Below are 22,285 nucleotides of genomic sequence, written 5' to 3' on the forward strand. Positions count from 1 at the left end.
GTAACAACTACAAATAATGGGAAATAAATAAAATCGAAGTACTGCTCCTGCATGGGAACATACTCAACATCCCTTCTTGATCGGAAGAACATCATTTGTAGGAACGTAAATGCAAAAATGTTGTGGCATTGGTGGAAAGCGCTTGGTTAGGGCAACTAGTTTAAAAGGCTACCACCCAAAAAATTGTGTTGAAACATTGGCAAATTTCAATGCAACAGGGGCTAAGGCAACTGCACGTCCGTGAGTTTTTCTAGGACTGAAAAAGTTTTTTTTTATGTTTTGTTGAATCTGATGGATCCTGCAAGAATAATCGACAAGAAACTCAACAAGGCCATGCATCCTTTCTGGTTCTTAGAAATTGCGTGGTAATTTTGTACGGGATTTACACCTCTTATGCTGAGAAATTCACCAGCTGATTGGTCCTGACTTTACTCCGCATAGTCAGAGTTGCAGTTCAAATGTCAAATTTGTAGTTATAGTCTATAGAGCTGTTTCTACAGGCTGGGAAATTATTTTACCAATCTGTCGACGATTACCATAAAGCTTCATGTTGGAAGTGTATGATTGTTTAAGTATAACTCAAATATTTTGTTCGCAGGAATAGTTCTAGGATTTAAACATTTTTTTTGCTTCGTATGTAATTATAAAATTTTTTATGAAGATGTCTGTGACAGCTTGCGTTCATTTTTTTCCCTGTAAAATTAGAAAAAAACGATTATGCTTACTTTTCAATAAAGTTATCAGATATCAAAGCTAATTTAGACCCTTAGCAATTTGGTTCCACGCCGGAAGATAATACTACCCGCTATCTTGTATCTATCCTTGACGAACTGATGAAAAATCTAGAGAAAGAAGAGATATATGGAGAAATCACCAACATAGCGAAGGCATTATAACTATTAACCGAGCGAAAGAAATTGGAGCTCAGCAGTTTCTTAAGAGAATGGTTGCAAGTTTGCTGCAAATTAAAAACTAATTTGTTTCACTCATGCAAAATGAAGTATCCAAATTCCAAAAAATATGGTGCAGAGCTCCTCGAGGTACAAATTCGGACCTCTAATCTTTTTGATTATTTTAACCCTATCCTAGCGTAAATAAAAGTCATTAGAAGTTTGCCGATGACCTGTCAAACATTTCGTCTTGCACCGCAGCGAGATTAGCAGAGGAAATTAGCCCTTTACTCACATTTTCCCACCTAAATCGTAACCTTGAAGAAGTAATGCTTGCGAAAATCGAAGCCAAGAACTATATTCCACGAATAATTTTCTTAAAAACCAAAATTACGTCGCAAGAAGACATAGGCCTAACAATTGAGGATGAAATAAAATCCCAGGAGCAATTTTCGAAAGGAATCTGGAAAGCGTTTCCTTCATACAATCATCGTCCCAAAAGCTTCACTCTGCCTAAAAACATTTGCATTCCTCACTCGCTTTAACATCTTAATTTCTATTATTCCTTAATTTCAGTCAATACTATACGTTTATTCGATCGCAATCTGAACATACCTGTCTCATTGGGCACCCTGAACTAATTGCTATCCTAACCGAAAAGGCTGAATATATGCGTTTTGGAAAAAAAGCCTAAATTCTGATTCTCATCGCAAAATTTTACTGGATTTTCGAGAAGCACAAACCAGTTGACCAAAAACACGTCGATAATTTCTCCCTTCCTTATGCCAATTCCTTGATGTTTTACCCCGAAAGGCATCAAAACGGTATCTATTGATACCGTATACCGTGATACCGTATTGATCGGTATATTCTGTACTTTGTGAAGCACTACAACGATCAAATTCATGGAATGCTGTGTAACATTTTGATAATTCATTTTCATATTTATTTCATTTTGTGAGTTTACTGTTCTTTCGTGCTCTGTCCGCTGTTAGCTATGTGTTATTGTGGCAACAAAGAGTATTTATTTATTTATGATAATAAACGCAATCAAGTAATAAAATGTATATGTATCTGCCTTAGGCAAAGTCTTTTTTCTCTACAAAAGAAATTTTCAGGTAGGTTTCTTCTAAACATTGTCTTTGTTGTTGATTTCTAGCATCTTTCAAGGCATTCACCAACTGCTGTTTCTGGTATTTCTGAAAAAAAAATATTGTACAAAGAAGAAGAACAATGAAATAAAAAGAAAATAGAAACAAACAATACTACTACTACTAAAAATTCACTACAGACTCAAGCCGCCTAAAACCGATAAAGGTGCGCATGCTCCTCCTCCACCCCAATCTCTTCGAAGTTTCAGTTTTTACCCCCTCCTATGAAGTACCCATTTCCTTTAAATCCTTCCTCGTGACCTTTTCCACTCCATTCGGAGACGAACTGGTTTTCGTCTGGCCCCAGATCGATGGAAGAAAAGAACAATCTGTCATCCTTCATCCATGAAACGTCTCGTAGCCATCTCAGGGTTTCTTTTATTAAAACCATAAAATGTGAGACATAACCACATTTTTTTTTGTACAGCTTATTGTCTGACGTAGGGTTAGACAGTGTTATTAATATTTCCTCTGTTCCTCTACTTCCTTCCTGTAAATACTTCCTCTGGAAAAAATTTAACAAATTTTCCTCTGCCTTCGTTTAACGCCCACATTTCACAGCCATACTTGTCTACTGTCGCTACCGTAGCTTCCAATACTCTTATCTTGGATCTCAAAATTGTTTTCCTATTCTTCCAAATTTTTGCCAACTATTAAAAAAAGACCCCAGACCTTGAGTATTCTACTTTTTAAATCTTCATTGTGTTCACCATCTTTACTTATTATACTACTTAGGTAAGTGCAGCTATCCATTTGATCGATCTTATCATTATCCAACATCAGCTCTTCATCTTCATTTAACCCTAGTCTAAACAACTTATTCTTCTTAAGAATAATCTTTAAACCAATTCTTGCATCCTGAAATATCAAAACTTCCGAAAATTTATTTATTTTACTAGTATTTTTATGCAGTAACATCAAATCACCTGCATAATCTAAATCTAGGAGAATTTTACCTTCCCATTTGATTCCATGCTCTCTCATGGCCTTTTCTATGCTCCTTTGGACGAAATTTATCAAAATGATCCGTAAAAACGGCGATAACATACAATTCTGTTTCAACACCAAACCAGCTAGTACCCTCACTTCCAACCATAACAGAGAGGAACATTCTATTACATAGAACTAATCACTTTCATGTACTTACCTATTTTTACCATACAAGTATGGGACCTTCACTAAAGCTCTTCTATTGACTAGGTCAAATGCTTGTTTATAATCTATACAACCGAGGACTAAAGTGGCTCGATAACTAAAACACTTCTCAGTTATTGTTAATCTAGGACTGAAAATTATGTCGACGCATCCTCTCCCCTTCCTGAAACCATACTTTTATTCTCTTGAAATTGCATCAACAGCATCTCTTAATATAATAAGTATGCTAAGTAATTTTCTTCCCAAAGAAACCAAATTAATGCTTGTATAATTATCACACTCACTCTTTTCACCTTTTTTATAAAGAGGCTTAATTAGAGTTTTCCTAAAATCATTCGGTACATCCGTCTTTTCAAGAATCATATTCACGATCTTCAGTATCTCTAACTTCGCAACCACCATATTCAAATACCCATTTACCACAGTATCAGCAACCGTGACCTTACTATTTTCCTTAACCCTTTTGTTCTGTCTATAACTTCTCTTAACAAAATAAATTTTCCTTTACCCCCAAATCGTCCAAATACAATTTCATTCTTTTTTATATCATTTCCTACAAAGTCATCGTGGTTTAAAACATTCTTGAAACATTCAGATCGTTTCTCTTCAACACTTACCTTATCACTATCTGAGGCTCCGTGCCTATCTTTGACTGTGATAAGTCGAGACTGACAACCCCTTCTCAACTTCTAAATATATCGACACAATATTTTACTATTATGGGTCCTTTTCCAAGTTTATCCATGGCCTTCATTTCGCACCTTAAACTTCCTGGCTTTCTCTTATTGACGAATGATTTTATCACTCACAAAATTCTTATTAAGCCCCTTCTCTTTCTACCAAGCTTAAAGCGATTTTGCTAATATTTGTAACAGCGTTTCTAACTTTCCTCCCTAAGGGAGCTGCTATCTTGCAAGCTATTTTCCCTAAATTAGCTAAACCATCAGCTACACTGTCAAATTTTAAATTCCCTGGTTCCATATTCCACTGTTCCTTTTAAATTCTCATCCTGGAGTCAACCAGCATTATAACTTCCCACAAAATAGTTACTCTTCCTAAATTTCAGCTTCAGTTTAATTCTATTTTTAACATCAATAACAACACTCCTACATACCCAGTGTCTCGTATAGATTCTACCAGTCTTCGATGTACAATAAAATAATTTGAGCACCACTTTAACTTATGGACCATTTTATGACCAAATACCATGTTGATTGTAATTAGATCGTAGTACCTACAAAATTGCAGCATTCTAGGAACAATTGCATTTTCTTTTCCTACGCCAATTTAACTTGACAAGGATACTATTTATCCTTATTTCTACCAACCTGGGCATGAAATTCCCGGAATAAAATCAAACACTCCCTAATTACTCTTATAATCGACCCTATCGTATGATAAAATGAGGTATTCGATAAATGAGAATTTCACGTTTACAGAGGTAATTTCACGCATGAAGTTTACATAAATAGCCCGTTATTGCATTGGATATCAACTTATTTAATTTATATTTTGCCTATTTTTTCACTTTTAACAGTTGACAAAACTTTCATAATAACATTATGCTTACAGACTTGGTGATAGTCTATCTTTCAAATCAAATTTCAAAGAAAACCAGGAGCTCAAGGAGGCTGTCAAGTCAGGTGTCACCATTGATATATCCATTTGAAAGTTGTTCCATTCGTTATACCGCCAAGACGATGATATAAGTGCCAGGAGTTTAGTCATCAGGCCAAAAATTACTTATCATCTGAGAAATGCTCTTAAGTGCGCTGGAAATCACCTAAATACCAAGGAATCCTGCTCCTTTAAAGACGTTCGTTGTGGGCGATGTAAGGGTAACCACCCTGCATATACCGTACTCAAGTCTCCTGTGTATAAAACTAAGTGCAATAAAAATGCCTCTAGTACCCATTCATGACTTTACATTCAAGGATATTATCTGTGTATTCCCATAAAATTTTTGACCCCTCGATTTATGATTGGATCCGGTTCTGAGAAACCGGACCATTCTTTATGGTACGCTAGCAGGAATACCTCTTAGATGAGGAGAACGTTAATCTACCACTAACAAAATGTAAGTGTAATTCTTCAGGCGGTCGCCCTAATGGCGTTCTAGCTGTGTTTGCAGAATCCCTAATATGGCTTGTATGTTGCAGTCAAGCTGACGTTGCTGTCAACAGTGAATGGAAGAAGACAAATAAAGACCGTTAACACGCAGTACTTAACGAGTTCCTTTCTGTCTCCTAGCACAAATGCAATTAAAGACAGGAAATCCACACATTACGCTGAAAATCCACACAAGGGAACTCATTCCCGTTTTGAAATTTGCCAAAATAGTCCTGTGCCTACCGAGGTGAAGTTCGGAACCAGAAAACCTGGATGGAACATCCCTTATATTAAGAGTGCAAAGCAACATAATACATTTTGGTATCAACTGTGAAAAGACTGTAACAAGCCTCGCTCTGGAAACGTCTTCCTTTGCTACCGATACAGCCAATAGAGAGCTAAAGTAAACTCCCAATCTTGATGGACTTGATATCATATATTTGTCATATGCTGATGACTTACTGCTGCTTGACTTTTCTGTTTGTAGTATACGGGATAATCTAACTACGATTGTTGAATTTTATAAGTTTATTGGCCTTGCTGTAAGTGTATCTAAAACAGGGTTTTGTGTTTTAAATAGGCCTAAAAAGCACAATTTTTCTATACGTTAGATATTGAAGGTACTGTTATTAATGGGTCGGATCGTTTACGGCATCTAGGCATTGATTATGGTTCTACAACTAGATCCACCATTGGGTTCATTAAAGATAAAGTGTCTCGGTCTCCTACAAAATGTTATTGAAAAGCACTATGCTTGGGAGAGTGTAAATTATGCAATATATGAGGGGAATGCCATTTCCTCAAACCCCACTCTTTAGACGGAAACTAGACTAGTATTTTCCTGAAAGACTTTGGACTGCCGAAAATTAAAGTAAGTTGTTTTATTAACCTATTGCCTTTCAGAACATTTGAAGTGAAATTTTAATTTCTTAAAGTAAATCCTAACAAATAAGCCCTTTTATTATCAGAGCGTTGTGATTTCTTTTGTCCCCTCAAGGTTTTTTATTCTATCCTATATTTTGAAAAATACTTTTCTGATATTTTTGCATATAAAAAGGCTGTTTTGGTATTTTTATCAGAAAAGTAAAAAATACCCCCCCCCTCTCTCTCTCTAATGTTTCGCCCACTCAAGATTTTTTTGCACTAAGTCTAATCTCTGAGAAATACCATTTTCGAGTATTTACATTTGAAAAATGGCTCTTTCAGTATTTTCATTGAAAAACTAAAAGATGAACCCCTGAACCCCATGACCTCTTAGAAAAACTTTTTTGTCCATACCCATAATTTTCGTGAAATTGACGCTACTTCCTTAGCACACCCTTTATGAAACTGTTTAGTTTTTGTGCCTCGAGAAAAAAGCTCATTTGGGTTTATTTGCTTTACTGTTTAGGCTTCAGTTAACCTCTTTATCAAACTACTTCGGTACTTAAAAGCTTAGGTTCTTTGTTAAAACAAGTTTTTGCAATAAAAGAAGACATGTCAACCCCATTCCTTTGTACAAGCACCCATATTACACACTTAGTCAAAATACATTACTTTAGTTTAGGGGTTAAATTCCCTTCCGTGGTTACCTGAAGGACATATCATGAAAGGTTGAAGATGGGGACCTAGAATGTACTCTTAGGGTTGAAATCCTTCCTCCACTGGATAAAAGATAACTTTTTTTCTGATAGTTGCAAGCTGACTGGGTATCTTAAGAGTTCTCCCTCATTAGCACGATGTGGCCAAAATATATTTCATCTTATATTTTTGTAGGTATGAGCTTAAAAATTCAATATTAGATTTTCGATGTCATGGCGTCATTTTTATCAAAATATAAAGTCTTTTTACGAGCGTTTCCCCATATTTATAAAATTATGCAAATTTTCCCATAACAATGACTTTTGGTGTCAATAAAAAAATCTAAATATTAGGAATCAACTTAGGTAACTGATCTATTGTATCTTTTGATACATCCATGGATGACTCGATAATAGTTTTTTGTTTTTTTTTACTCTGGACAGCTATGGCTCATGATGCTTCGTTTAGCTCAAGAAGAAAATTTTTATTGTTAGAAGAAACCTAACGGAATGATTAAATTCTTCATCATTTGCTTCATCATCAATTCACAGTTCCAACCTGCAAGCCTCAAAGCAAATTAATTGCCTTTCAGCTTCTCAAACGGTCTAAATCTTAAGAATTAAGTAGTAATCGGGTTAACGACGCTTCTTCACAAAGTCCGTCTGTCGGTCCTGCAGTGTCTTGCTACAGCAAGGTTCGATCTCCGGGTCTCTTATTACCAAGATAAGATTAAACCCACTCCGCCACCTCTTCCATTGTTTCTTTATTTCAAATTCCCCAATTTATTTTACCAATAATTTCAATAAAGAGCTCTCTAAATTATGGGTAATATTTATTAGCAATTGCTGGCCATGAACCTTTTTCGGCCAAAAGAGCCGCATTTCTTAATCCTCCATATGGCATCAGAACATAATCAACAATATTACGAGGGATGATCAAATGTATTAAGAAACAAACCATTATAAACTGCTTGCATTTGAGTAAAGTAGCCCCAGTGTATAGCGTCCTTAAACTTGCTTTTTTGTCACCAACTTTCGTCACGAGAGGAACAGTTGACATAACTATTTTATGAGGCCCATGCCTTGCTCTCACCAAAGCAATCCCTGTTTTATCATTACAATATGAAACTGCAAAGAAAAAACTGAACAAAGCTAAACTCAATGCATAAAAATTAAAGAAAAATATTCTATTGAAAACACTAACTTATTCAGAAGATTACAAAGAAGAAGAAAAAACCATAGTAACCCCTCGTTCAATATAGCTTGTTACAATCAATTACCATTGATTTTAATCACTGAAAGTAAATAAAAACTACCCTCTGTGAAAGAGAAAGGTCCTCATTTTCTCTCAGTGACGAAAATCAATTCCTGATCGATTTCAATACGCTATACTGTTCGAGGGATATGACAAAACCTTAAACCGCATTTTAGGAGCAGTTAAGCCGTTTTTTAGTAGACTTAACCTAAAAAGAAACTCTTCTAAACCCTTAACCTAACTCAAGCTCTTCAGCTTCATGAAGTGTTATAGAAACTCTGACCCCTAGCTCAAGCTTATGAGCCTGACTAACAACTCTTGTCCTAGACTAACAACTTTGGAGATAAGCCGAATGTACGCAAAACCATGACCAAAATTACTTCTTTCTGCATTTTTTTTTGTATTCAGAAAATTCTTCTCTAGATAACGTGTGTGACAGCCCTGTACAATATTTTGTATCCATGGATCGTTGGTTTTCAGATTGATTACGTGGCTGAATAAAATACTCTAGATATTTTTATGGCACCTTTATTTTGAAGCACAGAATCTGTGCCTTATCAGATTAGACTTGGACCCCCATCCCCTAATGGCTAAGATAAACTCTACCTACTAATACTTGTAACATCATGGTTGCAGTAGTAATTGAAATCTAGTAAGGAGCGAACGACAGCCCATAATAACCAAAAGTTTAAAATACGATTTGGAAAAAAAAACATGGCTAATGAGAAACAATTGCCATTTTACACTGGCTCAGGAATGTTAACTCTTACTTCTGTTCATTTTAAAAGTAAAAGTTTGAAATGAAAAGAAATTTATGGTGATTTCGAAAAAAGCCTGAATCCACTCGAAATGAAAAAAGCACCATTGGAATCAGCATGACTGAAAACAATGTAGGCTACAGGGGAATCACAGTCCCCCACCTTGAACAACAATGAAAATCACTTTTTTGCATTGGTAGCGCTGTTGTGTCTCCTATTTTATTATTATTATTTTTTTAAGGTTCATTACGCCCTTCCCATGGATGTCGGATGAATAGGATGGGTCCTTTCTTAACTTGCGGTGTGCAGGGTTAGACAGCAGCATTTCGGCAAATCTCAGGATATTGTCACCTAAACGGAGTTCCAAACTTTGGAGTTCAAGGGTTGCTAGGGCATCGTCGTAGGAAATGTCTCTATTATTCAGGATGATCCTGGTTGCTTGTTTTTGGACTGACTCCGGTTCCCGCATTAAATAGGCGGTTCTTAATACTGACGGGCCCCAGACGGTACAGACGTATTCAAGTCTCGGGCGTACGTAGCACAGGTATTCCCGGACTGAAGTACTGTACGGATGAGGATGCAACACATACTTATCTTTGGATCAGATAGTATAAAACAAATTCATTTTAATCAAACAGTTCGTGGTAACGAACTTACCATTAAGCAACCCGGCTCAAAAGTAACCGAAACTCTAAAAAATGGCATTTTCATACCAATAGACACATCCAAAGGATAAGATTTTTATCCTGATTTTGAATATAAATATTACATCAAGTTTAATCTCACCCATCAAAAGTTAAGAGCCTAAGAATGTTTGCCTTATTTTCAAAAAGGGGAACACCACCTAAATGTCATAGAATCTTAATGAAAAGTACACCATCAGATTCAGCGTATCAACAACCTTGTTCAAGAGGTTTCAAGCTCCTATCTGCAAAAATGTGGAATTTTTTTTTCCAGAAGAAAGATCAGGGATCCGTGTTTATTTTTTCCCAGTGGTGATGGTATCGACCTAGTGGTCCTACAATGTCACGAGAGGGCTCATTCGAACTGAAATTAAAAGTTCTAAAGACTGTCTTGATTTAAAAATTTAATTAAATTAATAAACTTTTTTTGAATCTGCATTTTTATGTACAAGCATGATGAATGGACGTTGTCTAATTGAGTGTCCAAAACAGATATAAGCAGAATGAGAAAGCAGCAGTTCTAAAGAAATGTCAAGTTTTGAAACGATACTGGATCAAACAGTTCGTGGTAACGAACTGTAAGTAAGAGGCGTTCCAGTTCAATAGCAACCGAAACTCTAAAAAACAGAATTTTAATACCAATAGATAGATCAAAAGAATCGGATTATAGCAAAGAGCGAACTCATACCCAAAGGAACTACACCCTGTGTTTTCTTTTAAATTTCAAATTTAAAAGACATGCTTTAAATTCAATACATAAGGAAGTTCTCCCTAACAGGGAATCGAACCCCGGTTTTCCATGAAAAAAGTTGGTATGCTTTCTATTATACCATCAAAGACTAATGAAATATTAATTACATATAATTAAAGTTAAGAAGGAATAGTAAAGCCTATAATAACTAAATATTACTAGAAAACTAAAAGTTTGTAATAAAACCTTACTTTCTTAGAAACAGCCACACCTGAGGTTCGAACTCGAGACCTTACAAGACCTACGCTCTTATGAGCGATCCACCAATGTGTGTGTATTATAAATGATACAAACATGTAAACGGTCGTGGTCCACGGTAGGTACCACGTTCGAAATATTTTTAATCACTTAGACTTATAATACTTATGATAGAATTGAAAATCACAGTACCACCGAGATCAAAAACTGATCTTGAACCTTGAATGTTTGGCGATTAAAAAAAAAAATTTATATCTGCTACACATTTTTGTCACTACCTCCTATGCAAAAAAATGACACATCCTTGTTGCTCAAGAGGGGGGGACTGTAAATCTTCTACATGGTGTTTTCGGTTATGATGATTTCAATAATGCAGTTCGATCCGACACCATCTTCAAGGAGTTTCAGGCTATTTTTCGAAATTTCTGTAAATTCCTTTTTTTGCAATAAAGTATTACCATCAGATTAATCAGGATAATAGTTACTAGTCCTGAATCAGCTTCAAACGGCAATTCTTCCTCACTTGACATTTGTTTTTAAACTTATTATTAAATTTTTGGGTTATTGAGGGCTAGAATTTGTTTTTATATCTATATATATATAGATAAACGCGAAACCAGGCTTGCGGCTTTACGTCTACGAAGGCATGTCGAAGAACCACCAGAGTAACGTGAAATCAGGCTTGCAGCTGACAGAGATAGTAAAAAAAGAAGGCGTGTCGAGGAATCACCAGAGCTTCAAACGGCAATTCTTCCTCACTTGACATTTGTTTTTAAACTTATTATTAAATTTTTGGGTTATTGAGGGCTAGAATTTGTTTTTATATCTATATATATAGATAAATGCGAAACCAGGCTTGCGGCTTTACGTCTACGAAGGCATGTCGAAGAACCACCAGAGTAACGTGAAATCAGGCTTGCAGCTGACAGAGATAGTAAAAAAAGAAGGCGTGTCGAGGAATCACCAGAGCAACGCGAAACCAGGCTTGCGGCTTTACGTCAACGAAGGCGTGTCGAGGAGCCACCAGAGCTAAACGAAACCAGGCTTGCAGCTGACAGAGATAGTAAAAAAAGAAGACGTGTCGAGGAATCACCAGAGGAACGCGAAACCAGTATTGCGGCTGACAGAGCTAATAAAAAAAAAGAAGGTGCGTCGATGTATTACAAAAGCAACGCGTGTATGTATAATCGCCTGGTATTCAAGTACTGCCCTTCCGATTATTATTATAGCTTGAATCGAGATGTTCAAATTGGGACTATGTCTGAAATTTGTCCCTATTGCAAGGCATTGAAAGTTAATGACGAAACAATGTTGAATGTGTTGCACCTCAGGAAAATTTAAGCTTCCTCAACCGACTGCACCACCAGAGCCATTGAATACTTTGCTTACTGAATCGAATCGTTTTTTTTTTTTATCAAACATCAGAAAATATAACTCATGTTTCCAAATAACGTCGTTTGGTGCCCAAATTGAAGATCAAGGTCGTTTTCTGCCCACTTTCAAAGTCAAAGGGCAAATTTATCTCTCCTCTACCATTCTCAGGTGAGCATCACAAATTTTTGCAACTGTACTTCATCTATGATAGCAATGCTGAATTGAATGCACGTTGCTGAATTTCTCCCGGCGTTGAAAGGACTACTGTTTTCCAGTTGCAACATCTTTTTCACAATATTAATAATTTACTGCGTCTGTTCAAAACAGTAATCGACTTGATGCCTACTAATACGCATAAAATTTCTATTTCCGCTGACGAAACGCCTACTGCTGAACATGTGTGTAGATACAATACTCCAACTATCAACAAAGTGGCAATCGTTATGGTCGGTAATCAGTTCTTACCTTATTGCTCCTGACAGTACATTACTCTGGAACAACCTGAGTTTCAACTTCAGCGAGTATACGGTGGCGATGTATCCGAAGAAATTTTGACTCTTTAGTCTCTTTAGGCTCGCAATTAGTTTTATTGAATATATCAGGATGTTCAAGCACATAACGTACCTGTTCTAAGGTAAGGGTGTTACCTTCAATGGCCGCTGAATTGTAAATATATCGATATTCATTTTCAATTGATACTTCTCTTATCTTCTTAAATAAGTCATCTGTAAGTTGATCTGGAGCTATTAAACTCTCATCTCTTTTTTTTGCAATTCTCTGTAGCAGACACTCGTCTTGTTCTTCTACTGTAGGTTTTGTTTCTTTTGCACTTTTGCACGAACATAAGTCTGACATTGCCGAAAGAAAGAAATCTAGGGTTTCTTCTACCTCTTGAGCGACAAACCTAATAAAAGGGCTGATATCGCCTAGGTCACCATCTCTTATGGCTTTAAAATATTGTCTTTTTTTTGAATTTTTTATTATTACAATCGGATATCTTTCCAAAAGTAATACTAAGTTCATGAGTAACCTGGATACTCTTCCATTACCATCAACAAATGGGTGGATAGACACCAGCTTAAAATGAGCCATCGCAGCGTATCTAATGGGATGTAATCTTTTTGCGTCATCTGAGTTGAGCCAGTTAAAAAATTCAGTCATTAAAGACTCCAGTTCTTCGGGATCTGGAGGCTTATGACCTCCAACAGTTACCTGCACACTTCGATAAACTCCGCTTTCCTCAGGATTTACCCTTCCTAATACACGTCTATGCAATTCTAAAATTACATCCTCTGTTATTTTTGCTTCTTTGTTGAGTAGAATACTCTGCAGATAATCTACAGCTTTCCTTAGTCCGACAATCTCGTCAACGTCTATTTTTAATAGGCTACTGTTTGGATAATTTGCAGCGTTTTCGAGTTGGATGATCTCTTTAGGTTCCCAATTATTTTTATTGAATATATCACGACGTTCATTCATCATACGTATCTTTTCTTCAAAAGTCTGGTTGTTCCCTTTAGCTAAACTCTTATCGCTTTCTTTTACAATACTTGGTAGTAGACACTCGTCTCGTTCTTTAACTGTAGTCTTTGTTTCTGTAGGCTTCATGTTCATATTATTGAAAGAATTAAAAACTTACTTCAACTTAAAAGTTTAATCTTTATTAGCTCCTCCCTTTTTCTAATTTGTTTATAAAAATATTCAGCCTCGGTAATTTCTCAAAGATATCAATTCTGTTCAGCTCTTACAACAGGATATTTTTGCAATTGCTCATAAATCAAAACCATTGTAAAATTAAACACAATTTCAATTTTTTTCACATTTTCATATACTAGATAATGAATATCGTCATAGTTTTATTAGAACTATGACTTAAATAGAAAAACGCAATATTGTGAAGTTAGCTATGATGACATCGATTGTAACGTCATGATTACAACATAAGGAGGTATAAAATTATATAACTTACATTAAGATGGTTTATTCTAAGTAATCCGAGTTCTAGCGGTAGCTAGCCATATAGTTAGAGACAATCACGCCCCATAGTAAAAACTAAATAACCCATAACTCCTAGAAATAGAGTCTGATCAAAACAAGAAGTACACTATTAGATTCATCTTGTCCGAAACCATTAAGTGGAAAATTTATCGTCTCCTGGATTCAACAATAAGAAAATTAAATTGACTTAATCGTTTTATCTTTCTTTCCATTGTTTTTCCTCCTCGGCTACCTGGGCAGAGGAAAATCAAAGAGGGTTGTTTAATGGCTCATTGTAAGGGAAATCGCTACATCTAATGCCTTTTGCAATTAAAATAAAAAGTTTTATAATAGGATCAGTTTTCACAAAAACCGCATTTTTGCGTTCAACGTTGATGAATGACGTTAGAATCGTATAGGTTATAAACATATCTGACGCAAAAAGTAAATGTAATATTTATACACGCTTATCTTTTGACAAAATAATATATTCCCATGCCCCACCAGTAGGGCATGTGCCCCATGTTGGGAATCAAGGGTCTCTAATCTGAACGTCATTAGAATGCCCAAGCATCGTCGGAATGAAGCGAGGCAACGTTTGTATATACATACATATCGTACTAGCTGTTGGTGTGACACTTCGCGCACCCCCCCCCCCCACGCGTGTAAGTCATTACACGCCGTATTAGTTACGCGCCATTGTAGTTGTGTCCCTGTGTCCCACCTGTGATATATATATATATATATATATATATATATATATATATATATATATATATATATATATATATATATATATATATATATATATATATATATATCTATATATATAAAAATAAGTTGTCTGTCTGTGGATGTGTGGATGTGTCAGGTGACGTCACCTGAAAAAACTGGATCAGGTGACGTCAAAACTGAAAAAACTAAAAAAGGCAAAAACTACAAAAAAAACTAAAAACTAATAAAAAAAATAAAAAAGCTAAAAAACTAAAAAAACTATAAAGGTAAAAACCAATAAAAAACTAAAAAAAAAAACTGAAAAAACTAAAAAAAGGCAAAAACTACAAAAAAAAACTAAAAACTAATAAAAAAAGTAAAAAAGCTAAAAAACTAAAAAAACTAAAAAAACTAAAAAAAGGTAAAAAACTAAAAAAAATAAAAAATAAAAAAAAACTAAAAAAAAGGAAAAAACTGAAAAATAAGCTAAAATAAAGGTAAAAACCAATAAAAAACTAAAAAGAAAAAAAGGAAAAAACTAATAAATGACGACACTCAAAGAGAAAGCGACCAGGACAAAAGGAATGTTCGATTAGCAATCAACAAAGCACCGGGACACAGGGAGTATAAATGACGACCAGGACATAAGTAAAAAAAAAAAAACTATCTATATATATAAAAATAAGTTGTCAAACTAAAAAAAGGCAAAAACTACAAAAAAAACTAAAAACTAATAAAAAAGCTAAAAAACTAAAAAAACTAAAAAAAAGGCAAAAACTACAAAAAAACTAAAAACTAATAAAAAAAATAAAAAAGCTAAAAAACTAAAAAAACTAAAAAAACTAAAAAAAGGTAAAAAACTAAAAAAACTAAAAACTAAAAAAAAGGAAAAAACTGAAAAATAAGCTAAAATAAAGGTAAAAACCAATAAAAAACTAAAAAAAAACTGAAAAAACTAAAAAAAGGCAAAAACTACAAAAAAACTAAAAACTAATAAAAAAAGGAAAAAACTGAAAAATAAGCTAACATAAAGGTAAAAACCAATAAAAAACTAAAAAGAAAAAAAGGAAAAAACTAAAAAAAATTTTCATCTAAAAAACTAAAAAAAACTAAAAAAGGTAAAAACTAAAAGAACTAAAAAAGAAAAAAATAAATGACGACACTCAAAGAGAAAGCGACCAGGACAAAAGGAATGTTCGATTAGCAATCAACAAAGCACCGGGACATAGGGAGTATAAATGACGACCAGGACATAAGTAAAAAAAAAAATTAACAAAACTAAAAAGAAGGTAAAAACTACAAAAAAACTAAAAAGAAAAAAAAACTAAAAACTAATAAAAAAAACTAAAAAATCTAAAAATCTAAATAAACTAAAAAAGAAAAAAAAAGGAAAAAAATAAAGGAGAAAAACAAAACTAAAAAACGAATGTATATACAGACCGGTACACCGGGATACAAATGACGACCGGGACACAGGGAATATAAATGACGACCGGGACACAGGGACACAACTACAACGGGGACACCGGGGGAAACAGGGGGATATAAATGACGACCGGGACAAAAAAACTAAAAAGAAAAAAAAACTAAAAACTAATAAAAAAACTAAAAAATCTAAAAATCTAAATAAGCTAAAAAAGAAAAAAAAAGGAAAAAAATAAAGGAGAAAAACAAAACTAAAAAACGAATGTATATACAGACCGGGACACCGGGATACAAATGACGACCGGGACACAGGGAATATAAATGACGACCGGGACACAGGGACACAACTACAACGGGGACACCGGAGGAAACAGGGGGATGTAAATGACGACCGGGACACCGGGACAGGGAATGGTCGATTAGCAATCACCATCAACAAAGCTCAAGGGCAATCATTAGAATCATGAGGTATAGATCTGAATACAGATTGTTTTCCCATGGACCATTATATGTTGCATGTTCAAGAGTCGGTAAACCTGACAATCTATTTATATGCAAAGACAATGGGACAGCAAAGAATGTTGTATATTCGCAAGTTTTACGTAGTTAAAACCATATATATATATATCTATCTATATTCACAGGTGGGACATAGGGACACAACTACAATGGCGCGTAACTATTATGGCGCGTAACGACTTACGCGCGCGGGGGGGCTTGGGGGGGGGCGCGAAGCGCCCCCACCAACTAGGTGTTGGGGTGGCGCGAAGCGCCACCCCAACAGCTAGTATATATATATATATATATATATACATATATACTAGCTGTTGGGGTGGCGCTTCGCGCCACCCCAACACCAAGTTGGTGGGGGCGCTTCGCCCCCCCCCCCCCAAGCCCCCCCGCGCGCGTAAGTCGTTACGCGCCATATTAGTTACGCGCCATTGAAGTTGTGTCCCTATGTCCCACCTGTGAATATAGATATATATATATATATATATATATATATATATATATATATATATATATATATATATATATATATATATATATATATATATATATATATATATATGTTTTTAACTACGTAAAACTTGCGAATATACAACATTCTTTGCTGTCCCATCGTCTGTGCATATAAATAGATTGTCAGGTTTACCGACTCTTGAACATGCAACGCATAATGGTCCATGGAAAAACAATCCGTATTCAGATCTATACCTCATGATTCTATTGATTGCCCTTGAGCTTTGTTGATGGTGATTGCTAATCGACCATTTCCTTTGTTGCCGTCGTCATTTATATATCCCCCTGTGCCCCCCGGCGTCCCCGTTGTAGTTGTGTCCCTGTGTCCGGGTCGTCATTAATATTCCCTGTGTCCCCGTCGTCATTTGTGTCCCGGTGTCCCAGTCTGTGATTTCTATTTGAGTGTCCCGGGCGTCATTTATATTCGTCAGGATATTGTAGGGCATCGTAGCATCGATGAGTTTAAGCAATTCTTGTCAACTGATTGTTTCGCCTATAAAGAATATTATCTCGAGGTAAGAACTGATCACCGACCACAACGATTGCCACTTTGTTGATAGTTGCGTATCAGGAGGCATCAATTCGATTGCTGTTTTTAAGCAGAAGCACTAAATTATTATTTTTGTGGAAAAGATGATATATATAAATATATATATATATTTTCTTTTTAGTTTTTTTGTAGTTTTTACCTTTTTTAGTTTTTTTCTTCTTTTGTATTAATGTTAAAGCCAAGGTTCAAACCTGGAGCCTCTCAAACCTAGAACCTGAAACATAACGCTTTACCAACTCAGCTACTTCGGCGTGAATACATTCGTTTTGAGCAGCTTCCTCGGGTGTTGCCATTGTAGGTTCTTCAGTCATTTTACAAATTTCTCTTTCAACGGTCTTCTTACAATTAAAAATTTGTCTTTGAACGATATTCTTAAATACCTGTGTCCTGGTCGTCATTTATATTGCCTGTGTCCCGGTCGTCATTTGTGTCCCGGTATCCCAGTCTGTAATTTCTCCTTGAGTGTCCCGGTCGTTATTTATATTCCCTCTGTCCCGGTCGTCATTTGTGTCCCGGTCTGTAATTTCTCTTTGAGTGTTTTTTCTTTTTAGTATTTTTTAGTTTTTTACATTTTTTCTTTTTTCAGTTTTCTTTTTCTTCTTTATTTTTCAGTTTCACTATGAAATACATATCGCCGAACCTTTGTTTTTTTAACTAAAATCTGGTAGGCATTGATGACCTTATCCAAGTCAAGATCCCAAACCCAATCATCATCGCTATCATTTCAGTTTTGATATGTTTTGACTCTCGCTGTCCAGGTGGATCTTCATCTAACTGCGCGGTTTTGCGTTCTTTAGCCTCAAGCCTGTTTCCTTGCTGTTCTTTTGATTCCTCGGCACGCTTTCTTTTCTGACTTTCTCTATCAGCAGCAAGTTTTTTGGTATAGACTCTTTGAGCATCTTCATCGGATATATTGGTAGGCATTGATGACCTTATCCAAGTCAAGATCCCAAACCCAATCATCATCGCTATCATTTTCAGTTTTGATATGTTTTGACTCTCGCTGTCCAGGTGGATCTTCATCTAACTGCGCGGTTTTGCGTTCTTTAGCCTCAAGCCTGTTTCCTTGCTGTTCTTTTGATTCCTCGGCACGCTTTCTTTTCTGACTTTCTCTATCAGCAGCAAGTTTTTTGGCATAGACTCTTTGAGCATCTTCATCGGCTTTTGCCATTGTAAGTTCATCAGTCATTTTAAACTTAAACATTAATAGATTTCTACGTGAACATATATGTCTTAAATATCTTTAATGACGTCACCGTCACAGCAAAAATGACGACAACTAACTTCATGACGCCAGTCGACACAGAAACATGACATCACCTGATCCACAGACAGACAACTTATTTTATATATATAGATAGATATAATTCTAAAATTGTCAGGTAATTTTCTATTTTGAAATAAAAACTAAAAATTATTGCTCAGACAACATAAATATTTTTGATATTTACATAATAGATTTAGTGGTTCTGGACTGAAAACTAAATATGCTAATCAAATTGGGAATTGCAATCTTTTAGGTTGAAAAGCAGATCCATTGGAATCATGAGAATGCGTGGAATAAGAAAAGCCTCACCCTCAAAAGGCCCTGTCAAGATTGTTGCCTCTATTACGTTATAACAGACATAACACGTCATTTGTGTCCCGGTGTCCCGGTCTGTAGTTTCGTTAGTCGACAAACATGACGTCAGACGACAAACAACTTCATGACGACATACAGCTCAATCCTTATAATGACGTCAGTCGACAAACATGACGTCAGTCGACACACAAACATGACGTCAGTCGACAGACAGACAAACAACTTATTTATATATATATATATATATATATATATTATACTAGCTGTTGGGGTGGCGCTTCGCGCCCCCCCAAGCCCCCCCGCGCGCGTAAGTCGTTACGCGCCATAATAGTTACGCGCCATTGTAGTTGTGTCCCTATGTCCCACCTGTGAATATAGATATATATATATATATATATATATATATATATATATATATATATATATATATATATATATTTAGTAAAAAACTAAAAACTAATAAAAAAAAATAAAAAAGCTAAAAAACTAAAAAAACTAAAAAAACTAAAAAAAGGTAAAAAACTAAAAAAACTAAAAACTAAAAAAAACTAAAAAAAAGGAAAAACTGAAAAATAAGCTAAAATAAAGGTAAAAACCAATAAAAAACTAAAAAAAAAACTGAAAAAACTAAAAACAGGCAAAAACTACAAAAAAAAACTAAAAACTAATAAAAAAAAGTAAAAAAGCTAAAAAACTAAAAAAACTAAAAAAAGGTAAAAAACTAAAATAAATAAAAAATAAAAAAAAAACTAAAAAATAAGCTAAAATAAAGGTAAAAACCAATAAAAAACTAAAAAGAAAAAAAGGAAAAAACTAAAAAAAATTTTCATCTAAAAAACTAAAAAAAACTAAAAAGGGTAAAAACTAAAAGAACTAAAAAAGAAAAAAATAAATGACGACACTCAAAGAGAAAGCGACCAGGACAAAAGGAATGTTCGATTAGCAATCAACAAAGCACCGGGACACAGGGAGTATAAATGACGACCAGGACATAAGTAAAAAAAAACTAACAAAACTAAAAAGAAGGTAAAAACTACAAAAGAACTAAAAAGAAAAAAAAACTAAAAGCTAATAAAAAAACTAAAAAATCTAAAAATCTAAATAAACTAAAAAAGAAAAAAAAAGGAAAAAAATAAAGGAGAAAAACAAAACTAAAAAACGAATGTATATACAGACCGGGACACCGGGATACAAATGACGACCGGGACACAGGGAATATAAATGACGACCGGGACACAGGGACACAACTACAACGGGGACAAGGGGGAAACAGGGGGATAAAAATGACGACCGGGACACCGGGACAGGGAATGGTCGATTAGCAATCACCATCAACAAAGCTCAAGGGCAATCATTAGAGTCATGAGGTATAGATCTGAATACAAATTGTTTTCCCATGGACCATTATATGTTGCATGTTCAAGAGTCGGTAAACCTGACAATCTATTTATATGCAAAGACAATGGGACAGCAAAGAATGTTGTATATTCGCAAGTTTTACGTAGTTAAAACCATATATATATATATATATATATATATATATATATATATATATATATATATATATATATATATATATATATATATATATATATATATAAAAGGCAAAAACTAAAAAAAAACTAAAAACTAATAAAAAAAATAAAAAAGCTAAAAAACAAAAAAAACTAAAAAAACTAAAAAAGCTAAAAAACTAAAAAAACTAAAAACTAAAAAAAACTAAAAAAAAAAGGAAAAAACTGAAAAATAAGCTAAAATAAAGGTAAAAACCAATAAAAAACTAAAAAAAAAACTGAAAAAACTAAAAAAAGGCAAAAACTACAAAAAAACTAAAAACTAATAAAAAAAGTAAAAAAGCTAAAAAACTAAAAAAACTAAAAAAAGGTAAAAAACTAAAAAAAAATAAAAAATAAAAAAAAACTAAAAAAAGGAAAAAACTGAAAAATAAGCTAAAATAAAGGTAAAAACCAATAAAAAACTAAAAAGAAAAAAAGGAAAAAACTAAAAAAAAATTTCATCTAAAAAACTAAAAAAAACTAAAAAAGGTAAAAACTAAAAGAACTAAAAAAGAAAAAAATAAATGACGACACTCAAAGAGAAAGCGACCAGGACAAAAGGAATGTTCGATTAGCAATCAACAAAGCACCGGGACACAGGGAGTATAAATGACGACCAGGACATAAGTAAAAAAAAAAACTAACAAAAATAAAAAGAAGGTAAAAACTACAAAAAAACTAAAAAGAAAAAAAAAACTAAAAACTAATAAAAAAACTAAAAAATCTAAAAATCTAAATAAGCTAAAAAAGAAAAAAAAGGAAAAAAATAAAGGAGAAAAACAAAACTAAAAAACGAATGTATATACAGACCGGGACACCGGGATACAAATGACGACCGGGACACAGGGAATATAAATGACGACCGGGACACAGGGACACAACTACAACGGGGACACCGGGGGAAACAGGGGGATGTAAATGACGACCGGGACACCGGGACAGGGAATGGTCGATTAGCAATCACCATCAACAAAGCTCAAGGGCAATCATTAGAATCATGAGGTATAGATCTGAATACAGATTGTTTTCCCATGGACCATTATATGTTGCATGTTCAAGAGTCGGTAAACCTGACAATCTATTTATATGCAAAGACAATGGGACAGCAAAGAATGTTGTATATTCGCAAGTTTTACGTAGTTAAAACCATATATATATATATATATATATATATATATATATATATATATATATATATATATATATATATATATATATATATATATATATATATATATATATATCTATCTATATTCACAGGTGGGACATAGGGACACAACTACAATGGCGCGTAACTATTATGGCGCGTAACGACTTACGCGCGCGGGGGGGCTTGGGGGGGGGCGCGCAGCGCCCCCACCAACTAGGTGTTGGGGTGGCGCGAAGCGCCACCCCAACAGCTAGTATATATATATATATATATATATATATATATATATATATATATATATATATATATATATATATATATATATATATATATATATATATATATATATTTTATATATATATATATTAATATATATATATAAATAATATATATATATTTTAAACTACGTAAAACATACAAATATA

At 34.3% G+C, this 22,285-nt stretch overlaps 1 protein-coding gene across 1 annotated transcript in view; it reads right to left on the reverse strand.

Annotated features, from left to right (window-relative positions):
* Positions 1–1,892: 1,892 nt before the first annotated feature.
* LOC136025992 (ribonuclease P/MRP protein subunit POP5-like) overlaps positions 1,893–22,285 on the reverse strand; it is a 46,876-nt gene continuing 26,483 nt past the window's right edge. The window contains exons 3-4 of the mRNA XM_065702131.1: positions 7,823–7,992; positions 1,893–2,089 (exon numbers count right to left, since the gene is read on the reverse strand). Of these exons, the coding sequence (XP_065558203.1) occupies positions 1,970–2,089; positions 7,823–7,992 (290 nt within the window). The 3' untranslated portion in view covers positions 1,893–1,969. The remainder of the gene's footprint in view (positions 2,090–7,822; positions 7,993–22,285) is intronic.

This window comes from Artemia franciscana, chromosome 4 (assembly GCF_032884065.1).
Source record: "Artemia franciscana chromosome 4, ASM3288406v1, whole genome shotgun sequence".
In the NCBI taxonomy this organism is placed as follows: domain Eukaryota; kingdom Metazoa; phylum Arthropoda; class Branchiopoda; order Anostraca; family Artemiidae; genus Artemia; species Artemia franciscana.